This window comes from Aphidius gifuensis, linkage group LG3 (assembly GCF_014905175.1).
Source record: "Aphidius gifuensis isolate YNYX2018 linkage group LG3, ASM1490517v1, whole genome shotgun sequence".
NCBI classification, from domain to species: Eukaryota; Metazoa; Arthropoda; class Insecta; order Hymenoptera; family Braconidae; genus Aphidius; species Aphidius gifuensis.
In genome coordinates this window covers 17,639,010-17,654,078 of record NC_057790.1, presented here as the reverse complement: position 1 = coordinate 17,654,078, position 15,069 = coordinate 17,639,010, and the positions used below count along the sequence as shown (strand labels likewise).

Sequence of the window (15,069 nt, the reverse complement as noted above, 5' to 3'; positions counted from 1 at the left end):
GGATTACTCCCTTAGATTTTTGCTTTTTATTTTTTTTACCTTTTTTTTTTTACTGTCAGTTGTTTTTAAATTTTAGTTTTTAGCAATACAAAAAGAATTATATATTACAAAGTATATACATAAGCATTTTTGGGAATAAAGCAATTAGCATAAAAATCAAAAATGAAAAAAAAAAAAAAAAAAATACAAATTGACTAGCTAAGTGCTGATGGTAATTTATATTATCTTTATGATTTTTTTTTTTTTTTTTCGTTTCAATTATGGTGATTTGAATTTACATTTATTTGCTTGGTCATCATGTAAATATTTTTTAGTTGGTTCAATTTTGTATAGCTAAGAAAAATTATTCAAGTTAATTAGGTATATTTTTTTTTGTTGTTTCGACAATGATTTATTTTATTATTTTTTGAATTTTTTTTTATTTTTTGTTAATTTCATATCCTTTACAAAGAAAATTTATACTTCAAAAAAAAAAAAAAACCTTAAAGTTATAACACTAAAGTTTTTTATATATTATATATGAAAAAAAAATTTATTTTTTTATTCTGAATATATTAAATCCTTCAGGCAAGTTTCTTGGTTTTATCACAAAATAAAAAGCAAATTTTTTTTTTTTTTTCTTATTAAAAAATTGTCAAGCCCTATATGCAGTCAGAGCCATTGCGATTCTCATTTCCGGTGAGTTTCAACAACACGATATATAAAAATACTTTTAAATAAAAGATGAGAATATATTTCTTTTGTTGTTAAAAAAAAAAAAAAAAAAATACAGATAGAAGCTGTTGAATCACGCGACAATCTCGTTCCTTTACTAATTTTTTTTATTTTTCAAAAATTTTATTATATACCTATTGCTTTTTTTGTAATTTTTATTTGCCAGTCTTTATTATAATTTTATTTTTTTACAATAATCATTTTTTTTTTAATACGAAGAAGTAATTTTTTTTCTTTCCTTTTTGAATGAATGTTTGCGTGTTTCAGTCTTTTTCAAAGATCCTATTGTACTCATTTTATAATTGAGTCTTTTGTCTGATTTTTCTGCTTCAAAACATCAATGTCTATACAATAGCCAACATATTACACGAAATAATTTTTCAAAAATATAATAAATAGGTTATTTTATTATTTATAATTTACCGATAAATTATAAAATCAAAAATATAATATATTTTTTTACAAAATTATATAAAATTTTATATTTATTAATAGACATGACCATATAATTATTTTCAAAATATATATATTGAATAAATTTTGATTAAATTTAAGATTGAAAAACAAAATATATATTTAATTTATAAATATATTATTGATATATTTATGTATAGTTAATTTAAATCAAGGCTCTTTGGCACGCGACTATATGCACGCTCGATCAGTGCTCCCGTGTCTGACCTCATCTCTTGGCCTTATCCAAGACTTGCTTCAACTAGTACTTTTATTATTTTTATTTTTTTTTATTTATGTTATTTGTATATATTTAAGCGTGTGCTAGGCACGAGCACAAACCTCTCCTATCACCATCGCCATCATCATTTAATCTTGCTCCTCTCTTTGCATTCTTGAACGACCATTTACCTGTTGGATTTGCTTCAATGCTTCTCTATACATATATACAGCCAGTAAAAAAAATCAAAAGAAATAAAAAAAAGCTTTCTCTTTTTTTGCACAATAAAATTTTACTTGAATAAATTTATTCATAATGTTTTTTTATATTTTATTTTGTTATTTATAAAATATATAAATTAACGATTATCCATAAAATTTACACTTGTCTTTGTAATTGCTATTATATCAAAGTTATAAAAAATAAAAAAATAAATTGTATTTCTTTGGCTTTAAAAATCGCGGTGTATGTGATGTTAGCGATATCAATTTACATTTATCCACAGCAGCTTTAAATTTAGTTTTTTTTAAATATTTTTTTTTCACATTTTAATATTAAATTTCATCAATTTCTCGTGAGTCAGGTTTCAAAGTCAAAATTAATTTTATATTATGAAACTTACAAGTCATCAAACTCATCATTTCATTCATACTTTGCGTCAAAAAAAAAAAAAAAAAAATTTAATACCAATATATTTAAAATTTATAATTTAACGAACAAAAAAAAAAAAAAAGGGGGAAAAAATTTTTTATATAATACACATCGTTATAGCCATATTTTGTTTCTTTGAATATTTTTTTTTTTATTTCTTCTTTTGATGAGGTTAAAAAACTTGTCACTCGCATATAGTTCATTAACATTTGTCTGATGTTTTTAATAGTATATATAAATTCAAAGTAAATATCGACATCTAAAATGCGTGTATAAATGTCTTGATATATCTTAACATGGTGAAACTAACATTGTCAACAATTTGATACGAATTATATATATATATAAAATTAAATTAATAAAAAAAATAATGTAAAAGTTGTTGTTGTTGTAAATAGACTTGTGGTGTGTATATAATATATAAGTGTGTAGGTAGAATCGTCAAGAGAGATTCTTAACTTGGTGTCTCGTGGATCGAATTGAGGCCGTGGGAATGAGTTTTGTGTAGATATATCTTTGGCACGAGCGACGAGGCGACATAAACGACCGATCACCTCGCGTGCTTGTTGCTTTGTCTAAACAAGGACAAATAATCTTGTATACATATTTTTTTTTTTTAATTTATTTATTATTATTCATATATATTAAAAACACTTACTGTAAATTTATTGAAAAATTTAAATTATTCTCTCAATTTACAAGTATATATATTTAATTTTTCTTATAAAGAAGCCAAAAAAAAAAAATATGTATTACTTTCTCGTTTAAAAGCAAAATAATACTTTCAATTTATTCAATTTTTTTTTTGGATACTTTTTAATACAATAAATTATTTCATGATATTTTTTTCTTGTATTGATATCCAATTATTATTGATTTTTTTTTTTTTTTTCAATAAAGTAGAAATTTTGGACGAAAGAAATTAATTATTAATCGCGTATATTTTATATATAAATTTTGAGTTTATTAACAAAGTGATTGACTAAAAGTGGGTTATCTCTTGTATCTTAAAACGGGTATATAAATTATATATTTATAAATATAATCAGCTTTACCAAAATTACGAGAAGAAAAGTTTTTTTTATTTTTTTTTATCCTTTTACATGAGTTTTTTATTTTTTTTTAATCATATTTTTTATTCATTTTGGGACAGTATAAATAAATTTAAAATGTTTTAAATATTTATACACGAATAAGATATACGTTAACATGGCAAGAAAGTCTCACGGCTGTAAAACATGGACATCATTATAATTATCATAATCATCATTCTCAGTAATTGTATTTAACCGACAAATAAATCATCTTCTTTTTACCAAAAAATTTTTAAAAGTTCCGCGTTTTGACATTTATTGGGAAAATATATAAATATAATATTTAATTTTAATGATATAAATATGAAAATTGTAACGAGATGAATATACGTATAGACACTGCAAGAAAGTATATTAAAAATAATTATAATGATGAAAAAAAAATACAAAAAAAAAAAAAAAAAATACATAAATAAATTTTTATTTATACGATTGATTGACCAAATGAAAGAGAGTTGCTTAATAATATTCGTTGGGATCCCTTGAATAAAATTCATTTTAGCTTTAATCATGTAATTGGTATGTGAACGATCAAATTATTCATAATCTTGACGGAAGTTACGCCTTTATTTTGTAAATTTAATTTGGTTATTTTTATTTATGGCTTTTTTTTTTTTTTCTTTATATTTTCATTTGAAATAAAATCTCGTTTTATTTAATTATAATTTTATTTAAATATTTTTTTGTATTTAGAAATTTTTCTATTTACATTGAGACTATATTTTTACAGACTTCTACTATGTAAGTTTGTGTTAAGCGACATCTGTTTTAAGAGTCTTGAATTTAGTAATAGCATTAGATGTTGGCGGGAATATGTGCAATACTTTTTCTAACAATGTTAAATTATTGATTTTATATATATATATAAAATAATTAATTTGATATAGAATTAATCACCACATATTTTTAATATTATAAACAGAGTTGAAGTTTTTTTTCTTCAACTCAATTTATTTATTTATTTATTTATTTATTTATGATGCAAATAATTAAATGATAGTTTTGTTTCTTAATTTTTTAATAGAGTTACATAGTATTTTTTTAGCAGGTGATAATTTTGATCCAATCGATAAGAGATAAATATAGAGTTCATGAATGAAAATAATTAACCCTTGTGTGAAAAAAAAACCCTCGAATTTTTTGAAGCACCCTTTAGATACTTTTACAATTGTATTCAATTATGATACAAACCATGTGTAACTCGGTCATTTCTGTTAGTTGCTCACTATCTTTTTTTCGTTTCTTTTAATATGATAATTTAGCAGATGGGGTGGTTTTTTTTCACCCCACTGTAACAATCCCCTCTTCTGAAATTCATAGATTCACATGTGTATATTCCATATGGACAGCACGTGTCAGTATTGTAAACTTTTTTTAAGATAAATATTTTTCAATTGATTTTTTCTTTTCTATTCATTTTTCTATTGTAAAAATTTGCCAAACTTCATGCACCCTTATCTTTTGCCCCTTATGAACAACGATGAAAATTTTTTAGAATTAAAAAACTGTCATCTAATATCAGCTGCCAACCAACTCGTTTTTCTATGCTCAGTTAAACATCATAAATTGCTTGAAAAATGCTTGAAAAATATTTTTTTTTTTTTCATTTGCATGTGTCATCTAATAAAATAAATCTGTGTATTGTTTTTTTATTTTATTTTTTTTTTAATTTGTTTTAATAATTGAGAGAAGAAAATGTGTTTATGATTTTTTTTTGTTATGTGTTGACTTTGGCGGGAATATTTTTGTGGAACCGTTCCCGCCAAAACCCAAATAAAAATCTTTAATACATCTGTTAATATATATATAAGAAGCTGAGAGCAAGGGAGAATTAGAAAGACCCAAATAAAATATTCCGTTGCAGCTTCGAATTCTTTTATCCCCTAGTACTAACCAAGGGATCGTTTTTTTTTTTTTTTTTTTTTTCTTTCCAACGAACTGAATCTGAATGCATTGACATAAAGTCGGTTACAAAAATAAAAAAATAACGAGTTTCAAAGACCGTTAAAATTATGTTCGCCTGTCAGAAAGGCTAGCAGCAGCAATAACGACTAAATCGTATTCAAGAAAAACGACTTAATATAATAAAAATTAAAATTAAAAATTCTTAAAAATATGGGAAAGGTTATATTAAATTATAAAACAAAAGATAATTATATTTTATATATATTGTATATTTATTTATTATAAAAATATTGGAAGACATTGTCAATTATTTAAACTTTTTTTAAAAAAGCTCATATCACATGATAAATATTTTTTTTTTTCATTAATAATTAATAATAGGTACAAATATCACAAGTACGATAATAATTTCGTATAAAATACCCTTGTATTACATTTAGGGTATTTGAAAAATAAAGTGAGCAACTTTCAGAATTAAAAAAAATAGTCAAAAATAAAAATTTTTAAAACTATTGATCACAGTTTGTTGAAGTTTTACAGTTGAAACTGCTTGTTGATTGATTGATCCACTGTTGTGTTGTTGAGGTAGTTGATTAATCAAATACTGATGAGACAACTTAGGCAACTTGCATTTCTGGTAATTGATGTTGTGAAAATGCTAGTTCTTTGTAGCAAATATCATTGTCAGTAGGTGTAATGTGTGTCCAGTAGAAATCACCAGCTTGTGTATGTGCAAAATGTACTGGTACATAAAGATGTCCAGGAACAACAGGTACAACAATCATTTGTCCATCAAGACAAACAGTAATAGCTGCTCCCTCATCTGCATTCTCCAAATCAGTGATAAGTCGTTGTTCAAGTGCTTCATTACAATTATTTTGATTGTCAACTTCTTCAGTAAATATTTCAAATTTTTGTTGTTTTGATTTTTGATTTATTTTTGATAATTTTGAGCTTTTTTTCTTCAAATAACGTAATAATGGTTTCAGCATTTTTCTCATACGGCGTGCGTTGCTTACTTTTTTGTTGTTGTTGTTGTTGATGATGATGTTGTTGTTGTTGTTGTCGATTGACATCTTCAAATTATACAGGTTGTCGTTCAACTCGTTCTCGTACTCGATCACGTGGCTAATTGTGGTGGCCATGTTTTATATTTATGTTTTTATATCACAAATAATAATAATAATAATGTTTGACACTTGAAACTCGCGATTATGCGAACTCAATATTATATTCACTGTTCGTCAACTAATGAAATTTGATTTGCTTAGAGACGAATAGTGGATAGTTTTTTATTTTTAGTGTGTTATGTATTTTATGAAATTTGTGAGATGCTCTTGCTTGAAGCACTAGTGAGCGAATGATGCTTTGAACATACAACCCCAGAGTTTATATAGGGTTCTGGTCTCTGTTTGTTGTTAGAGTGGGGAAGGCAGGTGCACTCTGGCTGTGGGAACTTTGAGAATTCGGAGCTTCCCACGTCGGGGCCTACGCCGACCATCTGCCGGTCTCCTCCACACACACACACCCTAACCTAACCCATCCAACCCCGCACAAACATCTCGATTCTTTGCTTGCCCCCTTGGCCACCCCCACGCAGCTATACTATATCTACTATATATATACACTATATATAAAAGCTACATCTTTTCACCTACAATATGTGGGATCCGTCGTCTTTTATCGTAGATATTTTCTCACGTATAAAATATATTTATGAAGGTGCGTGGGTCCACATCTAGATAGTAAAGGAAGAAGGTTGATCCAATTCTTTTATATTCAATCCAAGACGTGCACAAACTTGTTACGACACGTTTCGAGTATATGCATTGAAAACATCTTAAGATTTTGAGTTTTCTTTCAAGACCATACACATATGCATCAATATTTCTGATGAAACTTTTACTTTTTTTTCATGAAATATTTTTTTAGTGTAATTTTTCCGTTTTTTCCATAATTAAAATTTTTCAAAACACAAGTTATCTGTGTAGGGGGTCCTTGTTTTTTTTTCTTTCGACACTTGATACAATTCATATGGAAAATTGTTTTTTTTTCGTCCTTCAAACTTGCTTAAAATTTATTTAAAGTCATGTTTATTTTTTTCTAAAATATATACAACCAGTTGTCTAGACGATTTTTAGATTATATGCACATATATTTTTGAAGTTTACAGTAGTGTACGCCTCTTGTTATTAGACCCACGCGTTGAGTTGTCTCAGGCACCCTCATCAGACCCATTAACTCTCCCTACTTATATACTTTTTTTTTTTCCTTCTTCAAACTGCCTTTTAGCTGCGATTAACAGATTTCTGTCAACGAAATATTTTCCTATCTTTTTTAATGCGAGTTGTTTTTCTTAGATGATTAATCTATGTTTGAAAAAATAAAATAAAAAAAATAAAATGATTATCGTCAAACAGGCGAGTAGAGATTGGAGTATTTTTTTTTTTTAAAATGCACCTGAGTGTATTTGAAATAGATGGGGTCTCCACGGAATACGACCTGCTTGGGGTCGGACCCCAACTCGACAGGTTATCTTGTTCTATCTCGTTGTTAATCCCAACTCATATGGGGGGAGTGAATTCATTTCATAGACAGATGCTTCAGGTAAATATTCCCTGTTTTTCATTTCTCCCCTCTCATATACATATATAACAACAGGTAGAATACTATTGTTGTATTATATTAATACTATTTTTGCGTACATCCTGCTTTTAAATAAAGCTAATTTAATATACAGTCATATTATATACGTGCAACAAAGTTTAATTTTATTTATAAAATTACAAGGCATTTAACCGCTGGTCATTTTAAATTATTCGCACTATTTATATGTGATATATATTTTTTATTTTAAATAAATTTTTCAACCAAAATATACATATTTATCTGCGGGCATTGAGGGGGAATCTTATAAGCATCCAAGATCCTTTAGTTGATAGTCTGGCGAATACTCATCTTCACTATTAGTAGAGAAGTCAAAGAGAAAAAAAAAAAAACTCAAAGTAATAAAGTAATTTTAAAGTATAATTTTCTCTTATCTTTTTTAAATTTACATTTTTACGATATTATTTTTTAATAGATTTTAACCATTTTGCTTTTTTTTCTGCTTACAGATTTCAACTGCAGAGTCTATCCTGATTCTTCATCTTCTTTTACAATGTGAGTCATTATTTATATTTATTATTATTATTATTATTTTTTTTTCAACAATTCATCATATTCGTAGACATTTAAAATATTTCACATATAATTTATTACAACACTATTGCAAAATATAGATATATATATATATATATATTACAATAAGTGTTGAGTTGGCAAAACAAAAAAAAGATTACAAATAATTTAACACAAAAGTATTTTTTTTTTTTCAAACTTCAATATGCGCAGTCTACATTTTTTACACAAAATTTATGGCTGTATAATCTTTTGTATGATCTTCAGATTGATCGCAAATTTTTTTTCCTTCCTCGAAGCAATCTTTCTCAAAGTTATTTTATTCGATATAAAAAAAAAACATTTTTATAAATCAGAATTTGACATTACAGGGTACGGTTTTTATTATATTTATTTTATTTTTTTTTTTTTATTTTGAAATATGTTTGCGATTCTTTGTTAACGTAAAATCCACATGAATTTGCCAATTACATTGAACATAAAGTTCACTCGCCTCTTTCTAATCCATAACCGGTTTTCAATCAACAACCCTTTTTCCATCAACTTGCTACTGAAGTTTCTGAATAAGAGACACAAAAACATCGGGGTCTCGTTACACATGTCGCGACACTGAATAGAGATTCTGAACCGGTTTTTAACTTTTTGTATATTATTTTTCAATAGTATCTCAAATTGCAATTGTTAATAAAAAACAAAAAATAAATAAATAAATAAATATACTTTAAAGATATTAAAAAAAACTCGTATGATATTTCAAATACTTGTTTTTGACAATTATTCGATACTGACTTACATGCATACAGAGTGATGCATTGAGTTTGTTGTATTCATTATCATTTATCATGGAATTTTGTTTATAAGAAAATAAAGTAAAAAAAGAAACAAGAATAAAATGTGCAGGTGCAGATGCACTGGTTGTGCATTTATAAAAATTACATAACACCGAAACCTCTTATATGTTGAGATAAGTAAAAACCAAAATCGCGTGACTCGAATGATTTTAAATTTTCTACTCCCTTATACACTTTACCAAATTTGTAATTTTAAACAATTTTTTTTTTCTTTTCTCTTTTTGTCAATCACAAATATATACAACTTTTTTTTGTTATATTTTGTTATTCCGCATATATAAATGTATATATTATATTTTTATTTCATTGCTACAGGGAAGAAATCACATCGTGATTATATTTGAGACTTTCGTTGTTGTTACATTTACTTTAGTCAGCCCAAGGCAAATTGTCTTGACTTTTTTCATTAGCATATAAATAATACACAAGTAATCGGTTCTCGCCATTCCAGTCTTGAATAGTTTTTTCATGGTCAAGACGTTAAAAAAATAATACATATAGGATGGTATAAAAAAATGAAAAAAATGACTAAATACATGAAGATGAATAAAGCATATAAAAATGTTAGTATATATAGCTTCAGGTTAAAAACACAGTAGTGGATGACCCCCGGGGCTTAGCAAGCGAAGATCGAAACAAGAAGTTCATTCTGACGTCAACGGCAGGTGCAACTTGTGCTTCTCGTTTCATCTCACTTTTAGTTTGTTCGAACTACTTTGGTTTCATTATATTCTTTTTTATTTATAATGTTCTTTTTTTTTTTTTATTCTTCTTTTTATCTTATTTTATTATTTTTTTTTTTTTTTGTCTCATTCTCATACTCTTTCTTGCAATATCTTTTCATTTCTATTCTTTCGTGTATATCACTCACGAAATATTCGTTTTTTTTACCACACTCTGAAACATTATTTTTGCCCCTCCTACCTTTTATTTTATATATATATATATATATATACGTTCATCCTTCCGTCTTCTTTTCACGCTGCTTCGCTATATAATCATTTTCGATTTTAAAATCAAGATATGGCATGGTCTTTCTATATGCCATTTTGTGTTGATTTTGTTACGCTTGAATAAAAAATTACGATTGACTAAAAAATAAAAGGACAACATTAACTTTTATGGTGTAAAATTCTAATCATCCAAGTGATATCTTCAAGATGAGATGACAGATATAACTGTCTACTTTTAAAACTAATTTATTTCATGGTTTATATTTCGTTATAATATTTTAGATCTTTTCTTTTTTTTTTTTTTTTACATTTTTAAGTTAATTTGATTTTTATTTTTTTTATTTTCTTCTTTGATGGTTTATTTAGATCTTATATATAAATCAGTATGCATATATGTATTGAATTTTTGGTGTAGGCACGTACTTGCTTACTGACTACTGTATTCATTTTTCATATAATAGCTTCTGGTCAGCAGGCATAAGTTTTTGATTACATGTTTTTTTTGTTTTGAATTTTTATGAACCTTCGTTGCCACTCACTTGTGGCCAGATAAGGATCTTTCATAATTGGAATTTCATCTTTTCTCTTTTGGACCCCTCAGGTTAATTTATGGCAGGTTCAGGGAGCCATTATATCTTTTTCCGCGCTTATTAATTTTTTTTTTTTTTTTACATATATATACATCTTTGCATCGTGTTTTGCATATTTTTGACCCCCAAAACAGACTCAAGTTACTCGAATAATCAGAATTTTTTATTTTAAAAATTTATACATAATAAATAAATATAATTTTTATTTTAAAAACAAGATAAAAAATATATATATTTAATTTAAAAAATTTATTTATTAATCAAACAACATATAAGTTACTTGAAAATAAAAATAAAAAATAAAAAAATGTGTACAATATAACATATAGTTTATTATATACATCGAAATGAGTGGCATTATATTCAACTACTTTTTTTTTTTTTTTTTTTTTTTAATATTTCATATTGAAGATTTTTTTTTTTTAGAAGGGTCGAATGAATTCTATTGAAAAAAATCACTTATATGTGATATTTTTTATTTATTTTTTTTATTTATTCAACTAGCTGCCCATCTTCGAGGTTTTTTTTGTTGATAGAAATACTGGTCGAGAAATAAAGAAAAAAAAAAATATATATAAGAAGAGGTGAGATTATCGAAGCATGAAAAGAATCTTGGACCCTTCCTAACCTAAACCTTTCAGTTTACAACCGGACCGAAAGGGGATGCAATATTATTCAAAATCAAAAAAAATCTTTCGATGGAATTTCGTTATTTTGTCCCTATTGAAAAGTCTAGATGCATATCTTATGTGGGGGTCCAGTCGAGTGAATATAGAAACCGTTGTCCCCTTCGACCTCATCTCTTTTTTTTTTCTCTCTTTCTCTTTCATTTTACCAAACGAAAGGTCTGTATATATACGGATTGAATATAACGAGTGAAATACAGGTAAAAAGGGTCAACCATGACACAAAAGAATTTAGAAGAGAATATAAAAAATGAAAAAAAAAAAATATGTTTTAAAGAACACACAAATGTCTATTCTTAACCCAATCATAAAAGGCTTCTTTACTCTCATTTCATATACAAATGCGTGTGTGCGGCACCCTCGCATCAACTCATCCGATATATATTTTTGATCTAAAAATTCAATTCAATGGTAGGCATATACACTATAATACTGAATTGACGCATTTTATTGAAATACTTTGCGTATATACTCAATCCTCACATTTCCAAGGGTTGCGTTACTCTTCTTTTCACCCTATACATTTATATAGATTTTTTTTTTTTCCTTTTTATTTTTTACGTTGTTATTATAAGAGTGAGCACCTTGCCATGATTGCTATATAACCTGTACTACATATTATATACGTGAATACAAAGTGAATCACAATCTAGTCTCACGTTTTTTTTTTCAAAATAACAAAAATTTTACCAGCTGCTTTTATCAATTTATATATACGTGAAAATACCCTTCCTGCACTTTCATTTTTTTTTTTTTTTTTTTTTCGTTTACACAAATCATTTTCAGCAGATGTTTAATATTTTTCTTTGATTTGTCGGAAAAAATGTAAAAAAAAAAATGAAAAAATTCTTCCAATTAAATCATATATATTGAAAAAAAAAAAAACAGTACGAAAATAAAAGTTGATTTGATTTTATGTTAAAAAAATTACACCTGTTTTGTGGTGAAGACTTTTCTGATTGTGTTGTGGAATTTTTTTTTCTATTGTATTCACAGGTTTAACCCTTTCACAGGTGAATCCTTTTTTGTGGTAAACCCTTTCCCCTTGGTATTGTTCGATGATTTCCGCTAACCCATTCGTTTTGAAAAAAAGAAAAAAAAAAGATTCACTGTTGAAATTGCAGGTAAAGGGTTAAATTCTAGGTCAAGGGATCAAAAGATATTCGAAAGGGGTATTAACAATAACAAGTTGTAACGGTGACATTTTATAATGTTTTGTAAATATTTTTGTGGGTCATAAATATGACTTTTCGATAGTCTCTTTATACAAACACTTGTTGTAAAAATAATCATTTTGATTTGAAAAAAAAAAAACAATATGAAATGATTCATTTTTTATGTCGTGATTATTTCGGTTTTGTATATTATGATAGTTAAATATTTATAATCTTTGAAAAATAAATTATTGGTAGAGTCACTTCGCACGTGTCTGATCAAGGCACAAACAAGTTTTCTCTGGTTCGATATTCATCATCATCTTCAAAGACACGTCTTCTCTTTATTTGATATATATTTTTTTATTTTCTTTCAAGCCAATTTTGAGTATTATCACTTGGCTGCACCTGGGTACTGCAGGCATAAACCTGCATAGTGTGTTGCGTCAGAAATTTTCTCACATACGTATTGAAAGCTTAAAAAAAAGATGCTCCAAAACAAGTCTAAACTTGCACAAGCCTATTTTGTGCACGCAGGTATATTTATACTGCAGAGTGACACATAAAAGTGTACTGTATTTGCTACATTTTCTTTTTTCTTATTTATTTTTTCTAAACAACAAAGACGTTCGAAAATAAAAAAATATATATATATATTTATATGTGTCGCATATATTATCCTTGGAACGAATTTTTATTGAAAAATAAAAAAAAATCAAAAGTCTATACGTTCACGTAACTCCTCATTTTAATTCCAAAACACGTATCTATCCAAAAAACAGGAAGTCTCGCGAAAGGATATCCTCATCTCTGACAATTGATTTTTTTTTCGAGATGATGCTTTTTCAGACAGTTAAAAAAATAAATACATATATGAAATAAAATTTAAAAAAGTTAAAAAATCAATAAATCAAGATGTATATATTTTCTTTATTTTTTCAAGTCAATTTGAGTTATTTTAGTCCAACGAAAAATGATGTTGTTATAATATGTTTATAAAAGAGTTGATTTTATGAAGTAGAAAATCCTGTGTATACAAAAAAGTCAAAAATAAATATTTGAAGCTAAAAAATAAATAAATTTGTGTGTCCCCTTGTGACAAAATAAAAACTTGATAAATTTTTTGAAGAGAAGTCAAAATTTCAATAAACTTATCGATATATTATAGACATTTTGATCAAACTACTGATTATCCTAATATCAAATATTCGTCAAGAGTTCCATGAGTAAGTAAACTGCCTGAAGTTCTGTGCAAGTTTGCAGTTGTGGCCGTTCCACACACAGATTTCAAATAGAATTTTTAGAAAAATAAATTACTATGTACATATATAAAGAAATAAATAAATAAAATGAAGGCGTATCTTGGTGTAGAAATGTGAATTGAAAGACCAATAAGTTAAAGAAATAAAAACTCATCCCCAGAATATATGAATTTTATAGAAAATCTGTTTTCAAAGATTCATTTCTCTTATGAAATTCCATTATGTTCCTAAATAAACACATGAAATCCTGGTTGCTTTCTTAGCATGTACCTAAATAAATATTAGAAATAAAAAGAAAAATAATAATATTAACAAAAAAAAAATCTAGACACTGCAGGGTGAAACATTGATCTTAAATTCATTTGAAACGTAAATGTGCACATATGAAAAAGAATAAAATGGTACACACATCAGGGGTTGGTTATGGTTCTTCATTTGTGATCGTGGTACCGTAAATTTATTTATATATATATATCTTTCAAACACAACTCTATTCTTAAAGGATTATCGTTATAAATTATACATTTTATTTTTTTTTTCAAAGTTGCAATGGAACACGTATCCTACATACGACATTCAATAACAATTTTTTTTTTTTTTTTATTCTGTATATATCATTGACCAGTAGCAGCTTAGAGATTTCTATCACAGGATTAGTCGGACCGTGTCATCGCGGTATCCTGTCTATTCGGTTTCTCCTTCCCCAAGTCTCCAGTATCAAAAAAAAAAAAAAAAGGGTCCCCTTTTTACTCATAAGTTGGCGTTTTTTTTTATTTATAATTTTTTTTTTTTTTATATATATACTAAAAATATGAGATAGAAATTTGGGGGGCTTTTATAAGAAATTCGAGATATATTCTTTTGCTGGCTGGACCATCTTTTCATACACATAATTTCGTTTTTTTTTTTACATCATATATTTTTTTTTTTTAAACAGAGCAATACTTCACTGATCATAAAGAATTCAAATAAAAAAACAGACTTCCGGGCGAATCTCAATTTTTCTTTTTAAAAAAAAAAAATCCGGACAAAAAAAAGCTCGAGTGCATATAGTAGAGTAGCAAGGTGTAGCTTTTTTTCCTCAGTGACCATTATTTGTTTTTTTTTTTATTTATTTATTATAAGATAAAAAAAAAAAAAGATGTTCCAAAAATCATCGATCTGGACATTATTGAATACCTATATCTATATAGTGTCGGGCCCACAAAACGCCCGGGTGCAGCCCCATCGTTATTTTTTTATTTTTTTTTCCTTATAATATATTTTTTCTTAGGATTGGTATCTGGACGTCCCACAAATTTTTTTGATAGGTATATATAATAATTTTTTTGAATTGACTTTTGCATTAACAATCAT

At 26.4% G+C, this 15,069-nt stretch overlaps 2 protein-coding genes across 12 annotated transcripts in view; one reads left to right on the top strand and one right to left on the bottom strand.

The window, feature by feature from the left end:
• The window catches only part of LOC122852316 (tubulin polyglutamylase TTLL4-like), a 101,749-nt gene that overhangs the window by 27,504 nt on the left and 59,176 nt on the right, over nucleotides 1-15,069 (top strand). For all 11 annotated transcript variants that reach the window (XM_044152042.1, XM_044152043.1, XM_044152046.1 and 8 more), the window contains one exon: nucleotides 8,154-8,199. The gene's annotated coding sequence lies outside the window, so the exon portion shown is untranslated. The remainder of the gene's footprint in view (nucleotides 1-8,153; nucleotides 8,200-15,069) is intronic.
• Nucleotides 5,369-6,388, bottom strand: LOC122852319 (enhancer of split malpha protein-like). Its single transcript, XM_044152058.1, has one exon. It carries the CDS (start codon nucleotides 6,180-6,182, stop codon nucleotides 5,655-5,657), a length of 528 nt encoding a protein of 175 aa, XP_044007993.1. The 5' UTR covers nucleotides 6,183-6,388; the 3' UTR covers nucleotides 5,369-5,654.